Here is an 18635-nt window from a genome sequence, read left to right as displayed (position 1 = left end):
CTGTTTACAGAAACTAGAATAACTATTTTGATTTTAAAACTGTATGTTGTTCATTTCTTTAAAAAAAAACTTGTTAGAATGGCAGATAAAAGTAAAAATTTTAAATTCAAATCTTTTTTTTTACCTCTGTCTACAAGGTTGGTAATACTAATTCAACAAAATAATAATATAAAAATTTTACTTGTAGAATGTAAAAATATTGCTTATTCTTTTCATGGTTCACATAAAAACCTGCAGGCTTATTTAAAACCAGTTTTAGAAACTAAACAGGGATTTGAGTGACCTGAAGTTCCTAATAATGGAACTGCCCTTTTATTTTTACAACTGTCTTGTTATTAAAATGAAAGGGGTAAATCAGATTGTCACTAAAGTTATATTCATTTCCAAAATGTTATTGTTTTTAGTTTTCATAGGCAGCAAGAGAACACTTATTATTTCAGAGAGAACTCTCTTCTTTCACACAACAGGAATCAGAAAACCATACACAGATAGATGAACAGGTAAAGAGCATTCAGTCAGTTGATAACTCTATTCAAGAAGGTGAGATGATGCAACAAGAAGAAGAAATACATGAATCATGAATAAACATCAACATCTATCTGTCTATATATCAATATCTGTAATCAACTATCTATCTATATCATCTTCTTAGCATATTATGGCCTCGTTAAGTGTAAGCATATTAGGAAACTTTAACTTTTCTTTCCAGAATTGTTGGATAACACTCTTTTCTAGTGTTTTGCAATTGCCTTTCCTAAAACTCCCTTTCCTTTGTGCTCTTACATATATAGCCTTCTGGTAAATGATCATAATAATAATAAATTATACTTGTTTAGATCTTTATAAAATACATTTTCTCAAGCTGCAGTAAGGCTTGAGATCTAAGCAGCATTTTATGGTGCAATGAAATGATAGACAATGGTATAAAACACACATGTAAGGTTTCAGAAACAGGTGGAAACTAACCAAACAGCAACAGGTCCATATGTTCCTGGGAAATGGCTGTGAACAGAGCCGAAACTTCTATGACTTGTCTTTGGTATCTTAAAGATACTGAGATTGGTGGGGGCCAGTGGCTGACACCTGTAATCTCAGCAGTTTGCCAGGCTGAGATGGGAGGATTGCTTGAACCCAGGAGTTCAAGACCAGCCTGGGCAACATGGCAAAATCCTGTCTCTCCAAAAACTACAAAAATTAACCACCATGGTGGCATGCTCCTATAGTCCCAGCTACTCGGGAGGCTGAGGAGGGAGGATTGCTTCAGCCTGTAGTGAGCCGTGATTGTACCTTTGTGCTCCAGCCTGGGTGACAGAGCAAGACTGTCTTAAAAAAAAAAAAGAAAAAAGATATGGAGATTGCCCAGGGAACATGTTAACAATAACATTTTAACAAGCAAGTGAGACAGTGTTTGTTCAAGGTCTGGTTAGGTATCCAAATGTACTATTTTTCTAAACTATTTTTCCCCCAATGTATAGAGAAGAGACACACATATGTTATTTGTGTATAGAGAAGAGAAGCTCAGTATCTGAAGACATCAGAAAAAGTCTACCCTGAGTAATCACCTATGATTACTCCAAGAAATCTTACCTTTAAATGGTGATAGCACCTATTTATGTAATTCCTAGCTTAGCTCATTTTAGATTGACAATTTGTTTTCTTTGTAAATTAAGAAAGTCTTGGAAATTCAAACTCTTAATCATTCTCTTTATCAAGACAGTTTTGAGAAGCCACTCTAATTAGCTTAGTGCTGTTCACTTGCATGAGTTAAATATTAAAAAATGGACCTGAAGGAATGAAATAAAGCAGAATGAATTTTTAGATCTATGTTTGTTCAGTTTTCACAATGAAACTTTTTATTTAAAATAATTACTGGACCACTGACCTTCCTATATTCAAGTATAAATATAAAAATAAATCTATTTCAAACTCTAGAATGATTATCAGGTTATTTACCCTTGAGACATAATTGCCCCTCCTACATTTCTGTCCATATTTATGAGTGTTATACTAAAATTTAATAAGCTGACACTGTAAAGGCCCATGGTTTTAGCAATCTTATATAATTCTTTAGGGCCAGCAGATATGGACTAACAGCAGAGCTGTGGGCCCTGCAGTAGATAAAGCAAGGTCTGGGTGGAAATGGTTCAAATCTAATCTTACCACTCGTTTTTACAACTGTAACTTCCACCAGCGTCACGTTTTATTCAAACATGGGTAAAGTTACTGCATGGCTTTTGGCTGTTAAGTGATTTTGGAAGTGCTCATAAATCTTTATGAAATTCAATTCAGTTTTCAACAAGTAATAGTTTAGGGAATGGGCAAAAATGCTTTCATAGCTCCACTGAAAAAATTTTCATTGAATCAAATAAAATTTTAGTGGCTTGACTGAAATGAATCCTTGTTATGGGATCATTGCTGGTATTAACAGTAGATACTGCCAATGGGCATTTGTGTAACTTTGAGTCCCTTAGGTTTTTCATAAAATAAAAACTACAAGAGCAGAATAAGGGGTGGGGACAGGATTAAACCTCTCTCGCTGTCCTCATAATAGACTCACATTCTAAATCAGACTGTCAGTAGCATCAGACATTTTTTTAATTCAGGAGAACTGTCTTTAAGAACAATAACAACAAAAGTCCAAGATTTTATAACCTCATTTGATAATCTTTCACAGACAGGAATTCCAAAGGGCTTTTGACTTCAACGCAGAGAAATTCCCTATTTTTCACAAGAGAACTCAGTTAAAAGAGACAGGAGGTGTACAGAGGCTAAGAGTATTGTTTGAAGTGAGATCATAGTCTGACTTGTAAATAACATCAAAAGAGATCCTGTATGGGAGTTGAACTGAAGAAAGAAACACGTAAAGGCAGCCTTCTTGTTCTTCTATATCCCTCTGATTTGTAACTCAGATGTCTGTTAACAGATTAAAATCTGCCCCCCTCTTCTTTTGCAACCTCCCTGACCACCTGTCAGTGTCAGTATACTTAGAACTCGAATTTGCTTCTTTCAGGATCCCCCCATCACAACAAGAATGACTCTGATATTATCCCTTTAGCCGATACTGTAAATACTGTTCAGTCTACCAGAGGCTTTTGATTTTAAAACTGGCTTTGTCCTCATGGACAAATTTTAGGCATCATCAAGTAAAGTTTATACAAGTTCGCTGTTTTCTTCAAAAGCATTCTATGCCTAGTCATTCTTTCTCTGTGAATATTTAGTGGCACCTACCCTATGCCAGGTGTGCCTGGTGCTACAAATACAAACACAAACATAAATAAGGCAGGATCCCACATTCAAGGAAATTACTGTATGTACAAATGAGATTGATGTAAAACAAATAAATAAAATACTATACTTTTAAAAAAGTGCAATATTCTGTGTGGGAACAATGAAAGGAATGGCCAATTCTGAGAGTCAGGTAAAGCTTTATCAGAGGGGAACACCTGAATCTCTCCATATGGGAAGGTGCTTACCAGGGAGATAAGGTGGAGCACTAAGACAGTGTGAACTCAGGAAACTTTATGCACCTGTCATAGAACAGGGAGTGGTGGGAACAGACAGAAGAGGTAGGCAAAGTTTAGATTGTGTCAAGCTTATATGCCATGCTAAGAAGTATGGATTTTTAGTGAAGTCAGAAAAAATTACCTTACGCAGTAGACTAAAATGCTTACATAGATTGAAGCTACGGGAAATTAACAGACAATCTAGTTAAATGACTGATTTATTAGAATAGTCGAAAGATGCCAAGAGCCCTAATTAAATATCTTAAATGGCTAAAGAGAAAGGGATGGGGTGAGGGCAAGGGAGAACTTGAGCATGGTGCCCACAGTTTTGGGGGACTGGGTAATGCCATTCAGTGTGATAAGGTGTAAAGGAAGGGAACAGGTCTCAATGGGAGGATAATTAGGGTAAAGTTGATTAGGGTGTTGAGCTTGAATTTTCTGAGATATGCAAGTGAATGTGTTCCAGAGACAATTAATATATATAATTTGGGACTCAGAAGAGACATATTTGCTAAAGATATTATCTCAGTAGCATTATTAACATATAGGCGGATGATGGAGAGATATGGAAGGAAAATAGAAGGGAGCAATGGAAAGAATCTTGGAGGATAATAAACTTCTGGATCCAGCAGAGGAATAGCAAACCATAATTAGATCTAAGAAAGAATCATTAGAGAGCTAGGAAAACCAGGAAAATGTCTCAGAAGACCAAAAGTGTAGAGTTTTAAGAAGAAAGTGGCCTACACGTGAATGTGACTTTCAGGTCAAATACAACGGGGATTTAGCAATTAGGGGTTACACATAGTTTGTAAGACTTAGAGTGTCTGGGGGAAGATGGGTGAGAAAAATTAGTCTCGAAACCGACCCTGGGGCTGCATGTTTGCTCTATCCAAGAGGGAGGCCTGAGTGGCAGCCCTTTGAGATCATCACAGGCTTATTCTCTGGACCAGCATGAAGACCAAAAATCAGTCTCTGGAAAGGAAGTCTGCTCATTCTGAAAATTGGTTTTTCCATACAGCTGGTTATCTCATTTCCCTACCCACTCTTTTCTGCTGACATAGGCCTCATCTTCTCTTTTTCTTCGATAACTACCAGATACCAAACCCTCCCACAAATCTCCATCTACCAGCTTTGGTGTTAATTTTTAATTTTCCTATCTCCTCTTAGGATGACACTAAGCATGACAATGGACCATGGTAGCTTTACTACCCCAAATTCCAGCTACTTCAGTTTCTTCAAATTTGGGAAGGGAGGTGATAGGCATATGAATCATAGTGCTTAAAAACCTCACATGGAGAATGTAGCTATATTAAGGAGGGTTGGAAAAAGCAGGAGGCAACAGAAGCCAAGTTTTGGGCTCAGCAGGGAAATACTGAATGCAGCCGAAGACATGGTTGTACTTGGATATGACACGCCAGACTCTATTCTCAGATGTTAAGTCTTCTTGGTCTCACTGCCCCCATGGCACAGTGCTTGGGCTGAGCGGTCAGCATGTAATTATGTTGTTGCATTTCAGATAGGCGGATAGAGAAGGTCAGATCTTCTCTGAGAATATCAGGTCTCGAAATTGTAAGTGAGCTCATCCCACCCAGGTGCTCTGGTGATATTTCTGAGAGCAGGTTGAGTTTTAAATAAACTTGGAGATTTCAGAATCTAGGAGAATTTGAAGCATTTCCAAGGAACCAAATACTTTCAATAAAGTGGGAATCTTATTCTGGAGAATTTAGTGGCCACAGACTTGGCTGTTTGCATTTTTGCTAACTGGTAAACTTGAAGCCAAGGCAGCTCTGATGTTAACTAGGGATGTAAAGTGACTGTGAAACAGACACACACACACACACGCTTTGTAAACTTGTGCTCTACTAAAGTGAGAGAAGATAGGCAAGTTGTGGAATTAATTTTCTATTCAACATTAGAATGTAAGATCTGCACAAAAGTTGTTATGTATATTGCACTCTAAGCAGTATTTTCAGTCAGTTGTAGGTCATACATTTTAAGTGGTTAAGCAGAAATTGCAGTGTCAAGTTCTTAGGAAAACTTGCTGATCACCCCCAGGTGGTGACAAAACAATCCCCAATGATAGCAAAACACCTGGAGAATCTCTTCCAAGACAGTGAGTCTCAAATTTTAATGTGGGTGTGAATCATCTGGAGATCTTGTTAAAATGCAAATTCTGATTTAGTAGGTCTGGGTGAGGCCTGAGATTCTGCATTTCTAACACGTCCCAGATGATACCAAACTGCTAGGCTATGGATCACACTTTTGTAGTAAAGTTTTAAGTGAGTATTCTTACTTGAATCTCATTACACAGTTATACCAGCGAAGTATAAACGCCATTGTCAGAAATGCCAGCAAAGAAAATCTGAACTGAGCAGCTAAGTGTAAATCAATATTTTGGGTCAATATCTTGTGGTTGAAAAATTAAATTAGACTATGTAATGAAAACCTATTTTGACATTTCGCTAGAAGTCATATAAATCCTTTTTTATAGATGAGATAAAATTTTGTGGCATGCTATTTTTTAATGACCAGATCCAATGAATTATAGTTAGAAATCTTGTCTCTCCCTGTCTGGATACTGTCATGGTAAAATTTCTAGTGTAGTTACAGATATTTAACTTAAATTAAATGCCCTTTTTGAAATACCACCAAACGGAACTATGTATAAAAAATACTTTTACCTGTTTTGTTTCTTTCTTCCTTCCTCCCTGTGGGTCTGCCTGCCTGCCTCTGGAGGAGAAGGAAGAGAAGGAGGAGGATAGCAGCTTCCCTAATAACTGAAATTTATAATGATTTTAATTAATAATGGAAAGGGAAAAATACAAGGAGCAATTTTCTAGCTATATCTTTACAGGAACTTTGAGATAAACAAGGTTTCTAATTCTTGAGAATTAATAACATTTTTGACAATCCAAATCTTAACATCAAGCATTAATTTTAGTAAATTCTCCCAAGTAGTTCATCTTTTTCACCAAGAAAGATTTTAACACTTAAATTTTTAGATGTTTACAGACTGCTGTGGGCTTTCAAAGCACATCACTGATATGCCATGATTTTGTGAAATACTATTTGATTCTGTAAAATTCACTCCTTTGTCCAGTAACGGTGTTTTGAAGAAGAGTGATTCTGTGAACAAGATTATTATTTCCCAAATGAGAGTTCCATGGTCACATAAAGTTTGAAAAAAATCTAGGTACTTTAGTTCTCTTTTGTAGAGAACTAAAGCATATCATTATTTGAAAAGTTATGAAAACAATTTTTGCACTCTGTTTATCACAAATTTATTGTCCATTTAATTTGGAAAATGTTTGCTTTTGCCACTCTTCTACCTGTTCCCATATTAATCAAGTTTTTGGTTTAGGGAAGAACTAGGCTGAATGCCTTTCCTTTTATCATTAGTAAGGTGACAGTCTTTGCAGAAATTTCCCCAGTTGACTATCTCTGAAGTCTTTTTTGGACAAGGAGGATATGCTGAGCTGTGTGGGATGCCATGCAAGTGAATGGTCAACGAAGGAGAATGGGATGATCAGGACATAACTGGACCAATCTTTTCTTGTTTATTTTAGATTCGGGGGTACACATGCACGTTTGTTACATCAGCATATTGCATAATGGTGAGGTTGGGCTTTTAGAAAACCCATCACTCAAATAGTGAACATTGTATGTAATAGGTAAATTTTCAACTCTCACCCCCTCCATCCTCCCCTATTTTGGAATCCTCAGTGTTCATTATTTCCATCTTTATGTCCATGTGACCCATTGTTTAGCTCCCACTTATAAGGGAGGATATATGGTATTTGATTTCCTGTTTCAGAGTTATTTCATTTAAAATAATGACCTCCAGCTCCATCTATGTTGCTGTGAATGACATGATTTCATTCTTTCTTATGGCTGCATAGTATTCCATTATATATATATATATAAAATTATCCAGTACATATACACATATATTCTTAATATATAAAGAATATGGAATATATATATATTCTTTATATATACATATATTCTTAATATATATTAAGAATATATATTTATATATATTATATATATTATTCTTTATATATTCTTAATATATATAGAATAATATATATTTATATATATTATATATTATTCTTTATATAAATATATATTTATATATATTATATATTATTCTTTATATATTCTTAATATATATATAATATATATTTATATATTATATATAATTCTTTATATATTCTTAATATATATTATATATATTTATATATATATATTCTTTATATATATTAAGAATATATAAAGAATAATATATATAAATATATATAATATATATATTCTTTATCCAGTCAACTGTTGATGGACACTTAGGTTGACTCTGTGACTTTGCTATTGTGAATAGTGCTGTGATGAACGTGCCAGGGCAGGTATCTTTATAATAAAACTATTTCTTTTCCTTTGGGGAGATACCCAATAGTGGGATTGCTGGGTCAAATGGTAGTTCTATTTTTAGTTATTTGAGAATCTTTATGCTGATTTCCACAGCATAAAGCATAAATGAACCAATTTGCATTCCAACCAACAATGTATAAGTGTTCCTTTTTCTCTCTGAAAACAATTTTATAATTTTTTTGAAATGTTATTTTTTTACTTTTATTAATACCCATTCTGATCGGTATGAGATGGTATCTCAGTGTGGCTTTAATTTACATTTTTCTGATGATTAGTGATGTTGAGCACTTTTTCATGTTTTTGGATATTTGTATACCTTCTTTTGAAAAGTATCTGTACATGTCCATTGCTCACTTTTTAATCCGGTTATTTATTTTTTTCTTCTGGATTTGTTTAAGTTACTTATATATTCTGGATATTAGTTCTTCGTCAAAAAATATTTGCGTAGTTCGCAAATATTTTCTCTCATTCTGTAGGTTGTCTGCTTACTCTGTTGATAGTTTCTTTTGCTATGCAGAAGCTCTTTAGTTTAATTAGGTTCCAGTTGTCAATTTTGCTTTGGTCTTGTTTGCTTTTGAGGTCTCAGTCATAAATTCTTTGCCTAAGCCCATGTCCAGAAGAGTATACCCAGGTTTTCTTCTAGGATTTTTATTTTTTGAGGTCTTACATTTAAGTCTTTAATACATACTGAGTTAATTTTTGTATAGGATGACAAGTAGGGGTCCAGTTTTATTCTCCTGCATGTGGTTAGCCAGTTTTCTTGCACTATTTATTGAGTAGGGTGTCCTTTCCCTATCGTTTATGTTAGTTGCCTTTGTCAAAGATAAGTGGATTGTAGCTATGTGGCTTTATTTCTTGGTACTCTATTCTATACTATTGATCTGTATGTCTATTTTTGTATCAATAACATGCTGTTTTGGTTACTATAGGCTTGTAGTATAGTTTGAAGTTGGGTAACGTGATGCCTCTGGCTTTGTTCTTTTTGCTTAGGATTGCTTTGGCTATTTAGGCTCTTTTTGCTTCCATATGAATTTTAGAATTACTTTTTCTAATTCTGTGAAAAAGGAAATTGTTAATTTGATAGGGATTGTGTTGAATCTGTTGATTGCTTTAGAAAGTATAGTCATTTTAATAATAATTCTTCTTATCCATGAGCATGGGATGTTTTACCATTTGTTTGTCCAGTTTCTTTCACAGTGTTTTGTAGTTCTCCGTATAGAGGTCTTTCACTTCCTTGGTTAAATGGAGGTGAAAGTCCTCCATTTATTGCTAGACGTTTTGATAGTTTCTTTTTTGGGGGGCGGGGGTGGGCAGGATTACAAATGGGATTGCTTTCTTAAGTTGGTTCTCAGCTTGAGCATTGTTGGTGTATAGAAATGCAGCTAATTGTGTGTGTTAATTTTGTCTCCTAAAACTTTACTGAAGTCATTTATCAGGCCTAGGAGTCTTGTGAAGGGATCTTTAGAATTTTCTAGATATAAAGATCATACCACCAGTGAAGAAAGATTATTTGACTTCTTCTTTTCTAATTTGAGTGCTTTTTATTTTTTTATCTTGCCTGATTGCTCTGGCTAGGACTTCCACTACTATGCTAAACAGGAGGGGTGAAAGCGAACATCTTTGTCTTGGTCTCATTCTTAGGAGAAATGCTTTAAATGTTTCCCTGTTCAATATGTTGGCTGTGGATTTGTCATAGATGGCTCTGATTATTTTGAAGTATGCTCCTTTGATGTCTAGTTTATTGAGGCTTTTTATCATAAACAGATGTTGAGTTTTATGGAAAGTATTTTCTGCATCTATTGAGATGACCAAATGATTTTGTTTTTAAGTCTATTTATGTAGTAAATAACATTGACTTGTGTATGTTGAACCATCCTTACACACAAGTGGCCCAATTGTGACTCTTCACTTGGGGCTGATTCATCACATAACACTGGAGCACTATTAGCAAGAAATGGAAGTAGGAAGGGCTTCTGAGAAGGTAACTAACAGTGCCCAAAGGAAATTTTTAAGAAAAATGTATGCATCACTTTCACTGCTTTCACACTGGTTTAAACCAAAATCTTTTCTCATTTCTGCAGAAGCTTTGGGCTGATGCTTCCATTCTTATTCCCTTGCTATTAGTCCTCCAGATGGCTGCCAGGAGGATCATTTAAAACCATAAATCAAGTCATGTTACTTCCCTGCTACAAACCCTCCAACGGCTTTCCATTTCATTTAGTATAAACTCCATGCCCTTGGTCATTGCTTAAACGTCCTGTGAACTTTTGCAACCTGTATTAGTCTGTTTTCACACTGCTAATAAAGACATACCCAAAACTGGGTAATTTGAAAAAAAAAAAAAAAAGAGGTTTAATGGACTCACAGTTCCACATGGCTAGGGAGGCCTCACAATCATGGTGGAAGGCAAATGAGGAGCAAAGTCACTTCTTACTGTGGTGGCAGGCAAGAGAGAGCATGTGCAGGGGAACTCCACTTTATAAAACCATCAGATTCCGTGAGACTTATTCATGATCATGAGAACAGCATGGTAAAGACTCCCCTCAACCCCCCATGATTCAATTATCTCCCACTGGGTCCCTCCCATGACACTTGGGAATTATGGGAGGTACAATTCAATATGAAATTTGGGTGGGGACACAGCCAAACTATATCACAATCTCATCTCATGCTTTGTTCACTTTATTCTAGTCTCGGCTCTTTGCTCTTCCTCCAAAATGCGAGATTATTTTTTTTAATCTCACACCATTGGCGCTTTCTTTTTTTTGCTTGAAAGTTTCTTTCTTCATATTTTCACATGACTTTCCCCCCTATTTCTGTTCATGTATCACCTCCTCAGGGACAATGTTCCTGATCAGACTCTCTAAGACACTGCTTTATTTTTCTTATCTGTTTTCTTTTTGTCCTTTATATACTTGTCTATATTCTGTCACCTCCACTAAAATATTGAAACATGAGTTGATCTTGCTAATCACTGAATGTCATTACCTACAACAGTCTTACATTGTAGACTAGCAAATATATGTGGATTACATGAATGAAATCTATAAAGTTAAAAGAGAAACTCATAGCCAGTTAAAATAGAAGATGATGGGTTGTTTGTAAACAAAAAATACAGAGTAGTGGTACTCATTTGGAGACCTAATGAAAACTCTGAATAGCAAAAATCTTATTGACATCTTTGATCTCATTTAGACCCAGAGATGGGGCTGAATTTATTGGATGTTAACAAATCTAAAAAACTGAATTTGCAATGCAACAACAAAAAATAAATAAGTGGGACCTAATTAAACTAAAAAGCTTCTGCATAGCAAAAGAAATAATCAGCAGAGTAAACAGAAAACCTACATAGTGGGAGAAAATATTCTCAAACTATGCATCCTACAAAGGAATAATATGTAGAATCTACAAGGAATTCAAACAAATCAGCAAGAAAAAATCAAATAATCCCATCAAAAAGTGGGCAAAGGACATGAATAGACAATTCTCAAAAGAAAGTATACAAGCAGCCAACAAACATATGAAAAAATGCTGAACATCACTAATTACCAGGGAAAGGCAAATTAAAACCACAATGAGATAACACCTTACTACTGCGTGAATGGCCATAACTAAAAAGTCAAAAACAATAGATTGGCATGGATGTGGTGAAAAGGGAACACTTTCACACTATTGGTGGGAATGTAAACTAGTACAACCACTATGGAAAACAGTACAGAGATTCCTTAAAGAACTAAGAGAACTACCATTTGATCCAGCAATCCCACTAAATGTATCTATCCAGGGGAAAAAGAAGTTATTATATGAAAAAGACACATGCACATGCATGTTTATAGCAGCACAATTCACAGTTTCAAAGATATGAAACCAACCTAAGTGTCTATCAGCCAACAAGTGGATAAAGAAAAAAAAAGTGTATATATATATATATATATATATATATATATATATACCATAGAATACTACTCATTCATAAAAAGGAATGAAATAATGTCTTTTGCACCAACTTGGATGGAGCTGGAGGGCATTATTCTAAGGGAAGTAACTTAGGCAGAACTGGAAAACCAAATGTTGTATGTTCTCACTTACAAGTGGGAGCTAAGCTATGAGGATGCAAAGGCATAAGAATGATAGAATGGACTTTGAGGACTCAGTGTGTGGAGTGCAATGGCTGGGAGTGGGGTGAGGGATAAAAGACTACCTATTGGGTATAGCGTACACTGCTCCAGTGATGGGTGTGCCAAAATCTCAATAATTACCACTAAAAAATTTATCCATGTAACCAAAAACCACCTGTACCTCAAAAGTCATTAAAATAAAAACAAAAATTATTAAAGAAAAATTAAATAAGTAGTTTCAGGTGATAACATGCATTTGCAACGCTTGATTTGAAAGTTCTGCCTTAATAATCCTATCTGGAGACCCATCTGAGCCCTCTGCTGACACCTTTGGCATCTGCAACTCTACCACATTAGATGCTGGAATTAGAGACTTTTTCTTACCAATATAAGGGAGAGCTACCTGTAAAGATTTAGGAAAAAAGTACTGATTCTTAGAGAAAATCATAGATTGAAATGAACATTTTAAATTAGAATCTAAGGTGTCTTCCAACTATTGGGTTTTAAATTACAGTTTTCCACTTATCCGAAAACTGATCCTTCCTTACATTAAATTCTATTTAAAGAAAACTTCCTTAGAAAACATCTTCTAAGACACTAAAATTTAAGTCTAGATTATTCATAAATTTAAGAGACAATTTTGTCTGGGTTGGGCATTTTTTTACATGTAAAGGACTGAAACCAATTTCCTTTATATGCAAGAATATTTTGAGTATAGATGATATCATCAGACTTTGACACTCAGCTTAATTTCTGTTATGTTTTTAAAGCTTATTGCTTGTCTATCATACCTTGTCTGTTATTCTATATGTTAAATTCAAGTAGCAAGATTTATAATAGAAGTTAGATTTTAAAAATCTGGAACCGATTAAAGACATTCACTTTTACCATGGCCTTAGTCCCAGAAGATTTATATTAGCAATGTAAAGCATTCCAAGCTAATAGAAAAATTGGATTAAAATTAATGTGAGAGGTTATTTTTCAAAAGGCTTTAGAGTTATGTCAATGACCTAATGATAAATGTTCCAGTGAAATTTGCACCTTTAAGAATACTTTATACATTGTCACTGCATCTTGCATATGTCACAGTCTCCATTTGGACAATAGACACAGAACTGTTCTGTTAAACAAGGCTTAGAAGTAGCTGCAGCAGGGACTGCTGGCTGTTCACCAAAGTTCATTCTCCTCTTCTGCTCTAGTAATACGGTTGGGCTGAAGATGTGACCACAAAACCAGGAACTACATTTTCTAGCACTGCCACCCCTTGTCAATCCTTTCAGAAAAGCATGACTGCATGACTTCATTTTCACCATTGGAAAATAAATGGAAGTGATGTGTACCTCTTCCAGGCCTAGTGTCAGAGGCATTCGAACCAGAGCTACTCCATCTTGAATACGGGCTGGGTAAAATAAGGCTGAGACCTACTGGGCTGCATTCCCAGGAGGTTAGGCATTGTAAGCCACAGGATGAGACAGGAGGTTAGCACAAGATACAGGTCACAAAGGCCTTGCTGATAAAACAGATTGTAATAAAGAAGCCAGCCAAAACCTATCAAAACCAAGACGGTGATAAAAGGGACCTCTAGTGGTCCTCACTGCTCATTGCATGCTAATTATAATGCATTAGCATGCTAAAAGATACTCCCACCAGTGCCATGACAATTTACAAAGCCATGGCAATGTCAGGAAGTTACCCTATATGGTCTAAAAGAGAAGAACCCTCAGTTCAGAGGAATTGCCCACTACTTTCCTGGAAAACTCATGAATAATCCACTCCTTGTTTAGCATATAATCTAGAAATGACCATCAAAATAGAGAAACAGTAGCCCTTGGGGCTGCTCGGCCTATGGAGGACCCATCCTTTTATTCCTTAACTTGCTTCAAAATCTCTCTTGCATGAGTTCCAAGAACCCTCTCTTGGGGTCTGGATCAGGACCCTTTTCTGGTAATGCTGGGATTTAAAACATTGGGCATATATTTGTTGATGCTCTTTCCTCTTCCCATAAACTGGAATAAATACTATTTAAAGAAAATTTCCTTAGAAACATCCCTCATGGGGTTAAGGGCAACAGTCCAGATGATAATGGAGAGAGAAAATGGAAAGACCTGATCCCAGAATGACTGTATGGACCACAGCAGGCTGCCTATTTGCTCTGGATTGACATGTAAGGAAGAAATAAAAGCCATTTTAAAAGCCACTCCACTGTGAAGACTTACCGTAATAGCATTATAACAATTTGGCCTTTTATGCTAAATAATACAGGGGCTAAAGCCATCTTGGGTGCCCTCCTACCCCACTTTCATGTTCTGCTCTTTTTTCATGGTAGCTCCTCATTCGCCAGAACCCTCAGGAAGCTACCTGCATGTGTGCTCTGTTTTGGATTCTTTTCTTCATGATTTTGGCTTGCTTGACTTCTAAATCCTGAATTTTGTTGCATTTAGTTTTACCTATTTGGCTCATTCTAAGGCATCTAATTAACTCAGTCAATTTTTTAGAAGCTTACAGACCATTATGTCTGATAAAAAGCACTATTTTACCTCAGAGTTGTGACTTAATCCAAATGAATAGATTTTTTTTTTTAAATTGGCAGAAGTTCCAGCAGAAGTGCACAGATTATTCTAGTGTCTGTTCAATTACATTCTATAATGTTGGATTTTCCCTTGTGTAAAAAAAGGTAACTTTTTTCCCTTCAGATTCTCAGGTGAGAGCAGAGCTCAGCTTCCCCTTCCAAGACAGAAAAAGAACGAAAATTGAGGCTGAGATGTTCCCATTTCTTTTTCGCTGTTTTGCTAGATGGCCAGAAGTAAGAGATTGTCCCAAATGTAGGCTTAATTTATTGTTTCAAACAATCATGAACTAAATAAATATCAATTACTATCTACTATCTGTAAACAAATTTAACTAATGAGATTGCGTGATTCAACTTAGATTTCAGAAGTTTCCATTTACTTGTTACAATGAATCAGAAGCTTCAAGTTTCTGAGTACTGCCTCACACTTTCCAACTTAATTGTCTTTTGAGGCAAAAAATGAAAGAATTTGTAGATGACACTGATCAAAGAATGTTCATGTTTTCTGGGCCACCTCCACTTATAAATCAGAGAATAACAGGTCCTCATTCTACATCCCAGTTTTATAACATACTTTCTAATACTGTGCACACTGCTGGGTGCTACTCTTTTATGGGACATGAAATAACTTACTGGATCATAGTCAACATATGAATAAGTATGAATAGAATAGAATAGAATAGTATAATAGTACTTCAACTATAATTCCAGTAAGTATTGTTTTGTGAAATTTTAGTTTCCATTGGAAATTTAGTTTCCAACATTCTATAAATATTAGGGTGAGTGTGAATGTGTACTGGGTTGTGATGCAAAATGTATTATTTACTATTAAAAATAAAGTTTTAAAACACTTGCTTTAGCCCATCAGCTCATTTTGGAAATAGGATGGCTCCTCTTTATGGATGCCTACCTACCCAGGCTACTGCCTTAACATCATTGAATGGAGTCTCTTAAATTAACCTTTAAAGTGCTACAGTGCCATGTAATAATAAACTACACATTTATGTATCAGGGAGTTAGGTCCAGTGCCATCCTTTTGCAAAACTATTTAATTCTCTGTGCTTCTATAAAAATCAACCCCCAAATCCCAACATTCTTCTAGTTTACATAAAATAATGCCTTTGTAAAGAAAAGCTTCCACAATATAAATTTGTCTGTGGTCAATAACTTAATTTACACATGGACTAAACATACAGTTCTATAATTTTAAGTTTCCTCAATCATGGACAATATCATGCTGTACTCAGAGCACCATAGAGATCCTTTCTGGGAAAGCACCAATGTACCATTGCACAATGTATAATTTAACAGCTTATATGAGAAGCCATTTATTGCAATAAAAGGAATTTGCTCAGATTCATGCTCAAATCCATTTGTGGTTTCTGCTATAGATTATTTTTTGGGGGGTAGGAGGTCAAGAAATAATTTTTTATTCTAAATGCAAAAAATATATATTTTACTTGGTAGAATGCACATACCTATAATTTGCAAACTGCGTTTATAATTTCAAATTTTATATATAGCATGCCTTATATTCCAGATGAAATTACTTATAACTAGATGCATTCATTTAATTATTATACATATTAAAATGTATAGAACATTCACCAACACACTGAAAAATATAAATAAAGGGAAAGGGGAAACTCCTGACTGATTGCCTTAGTTGGAAATACTGACACACTAGTTTGTCTTACGAATGATCATACCTAGTAGCTTAACTAATAACCTGCACCACTGTCTATTCTACAGTGAAGAGAAAATCTGAGCACAAACATGACTGATGAACAGATGAAAATAATTATATTGTCCTGAAAAGTGGTTTAACTCTTTAACTGTAAAATATTCTGCTTTTCAGAAATCACCCCTCTGAGAATAATCTACAAATTCAATAATTTACCCAAAAGTACTACCATTAAAAGTGAAAAAGGATAAAACATCAAAACTCATGTCTTAAGAACATTTGGTTATAATAATTTTAGTTATTCTAAGATTATACTGTTCGTACTTGAATTGATAGCTCATTATTGTATATTTGAAAGCTTTATGAAACAGCTTTACCTTTTCTCTATGTAATATTATTGAAAAACAGTGTTAAAATAATCTACAGGCTTTACACAGTGACTAAAACTTCACCATAAAATAAATCACTGTGTTAAGATGCTCAGTATCTGTGAGCACATAAGTGTTTGAAAATATGCAAAAAATAAAAAGGGCAAAGAAAATTAAGGTTATTTTTCAAGCTTCTCTGATAGAAAATTTATGATTATTTAAATTGGCCTTAGGGGGCTGTTTATCTTTTTGTATTATCTTTAGAGGGGAGGGAAAGGAAGAGAGGAGGGAAAGTAGCTTGTTAAGCAAATGAATAGTGCCCCCCTCTACCTTAATGCTGGAGGAGGAACCTTTTCAAGCACTTGAGAAGTGTGCAAACACTGTAATTGCCACATGAACAAAGGCCACTCTGCACAGCTCAGCTCACCCTTTGACATGGAAACTACAAATCTCTCCTTCTTTTAGTAAATCAGGATTTCCAGACAGCAACCCTTGAGTCCCACCGGTTTATACAACACTTTCCTCATAATAAATTTAGATCACAGGTGGTTTTTAGTGTTTTGCTTTGTGCCTTAGCAATGTATCAGGGAGGTCTTAGGGCCCTGGCCTCCCTTCTTGGTAGATTCTACCTTCCCACCTGGTAGAAATTAGTGGGAGTTAGGTAGGTGGTATGTGAAAGGTATTCCCAAAATGCAATTAAAAAAAAAAAATCCCTTAAGCTTGTTTTGAACTTTGAAACATAATTTTTGGAATAGTGTTTTCTTATTGTTTGTAAGATGTATATGGGGGCAGTGGTATATCCATGAGCTATGAGCTTAGTTACACATAATCATTTGTGGAAAATACTTTGTGGTCTCTTAGATACACATAAAATCAATTTAACCTCTCGAAAATATAATCCTCAATGATTTGACATTGGACTGAGTTCCAAAGGCTCAAGAAACACCAATGACTAGCCTGAGAAAGAATTTGGCAAGCAGAAATTGTCTATGGAAAAACTGGTCTCAGTGTTAACAGTAGAGATCCTGTCAGGAAAGGGTTGGGATGCTCAAAAAGGGTAACTGAAATAAATTTAGTCAAGGTGTTACCACTACGGAACATATCCAAGTCACATGGCACCAAAGTATGTTAGCAGGGGCAAATCTGTACGAGTCTGCAAGAACCTCAATTCTTGCTGCCTCAGAAGAAAGAGTTTGGCCAAGGAGAATAAGGCAGAAGAAGCGACAGGCAAATATTAGAGCAAGAGTTAAAGTTTATTAAAAAGTTTAGAGCAGGAACGAAAGGAAGTAAAGTACACTTCAAAAAGGGCCAAGCAGGTGACTTGAGAGATTCAAGTGGGTGATTTGACTTTTGACTTGGGGTTTTATAGATTGGCATGTTTCTGGGGGGCTGCATCCCTTATCCCCTGATTTGTCTCTTGGGTTGAGCTGTCTGCAGGTGCAGTGCCCTACCAGCAAGTGGGAGAGACCGCATGTGCAGTGTTTACTGAAGTTGTACGCATGCTCCCCTGAGGGTTTCTTCCCTTACCAGTCAAGTGTTCCTGCCAGTTAAACTTCACCATTTTGCCTCTTAGTGCACATGCTTGAACTCATTCCCCAACTCCTGAGATCTTATGGGGAAGCTGCTGATCATTACTTTCAGGTGTTTCTATCTACTGGGAGACAGCCTCTTCCTGGCACCAGCTATGACCAATTATTATTATAGGGAGACAGCTTAACAACCGCCTGGCCATCACTGGATGGTTGCCTCACATTAGTGAAGGGGTGTCTCTCTTGCCCGGCTCATGTCCGACTAACTACTGACTGTAACAAAGAGACTATTTAAAAGTGTTTGAGGTGAGCGTTATGGGTAGCTAAAAAGGGATGGTAAAACACCAGGATTGCCACTAGACTTGAAAGGCAAGGTGAGGGAGCAGCTATTGGGTCCTAGAGAGAGCTGTAGATGTAGCCGATGGAGAGCTACCCCACA

General features: G+C 35.8%; 1 protein-coding gene across 9 annotated transcripts in view; it reads right to left on the bottom strand.

Annotated features, from left to right (window-relative positions):
• ITGA4 (integrin subunit alpha 4) overlaps positions 1-18635 on the bottom strand; it is a 412268-nt gene that overhangs the window by 92702 nt on the left and 300931 nt on the right. The window contains exon 4 of one of the 9 annotated variants that reach the window (XM_063790614.1): positions 6185-6280. The exons of 7 other annotated variants lie outside the window; for them this stretch is intronic. In XM_063790614.1, the coding sequence (XP_063646684.1) occupies positions 6185-6280 (96 nt within the window). The remainder of the gene's footprint in view (positions 1-6184; positions 6281-18635) is intronic. One more of the 9 variants, XM_063790619.1, reaches the window with a different exon arrangement.

This window comes from Pan troglodytes, chromosome 13 (assembly GCF_028858775.2).
Source record: "Pan troglodytes isolate AG18354 chromosome 13, NHGRI_mPanTro3-v2.0_pri, whole genome shotgun sequence".
Taxonomy (NCBI): Eukaryota; Metazoa; Chordata; class Mammalia; order Primates; family Hominidae; genus Pan; species Pan troglodytes.
Note: the sequence above shows the minus strand (reverse complement) of the source record. Positions and strands in the feature narration are given on the sequence as shown.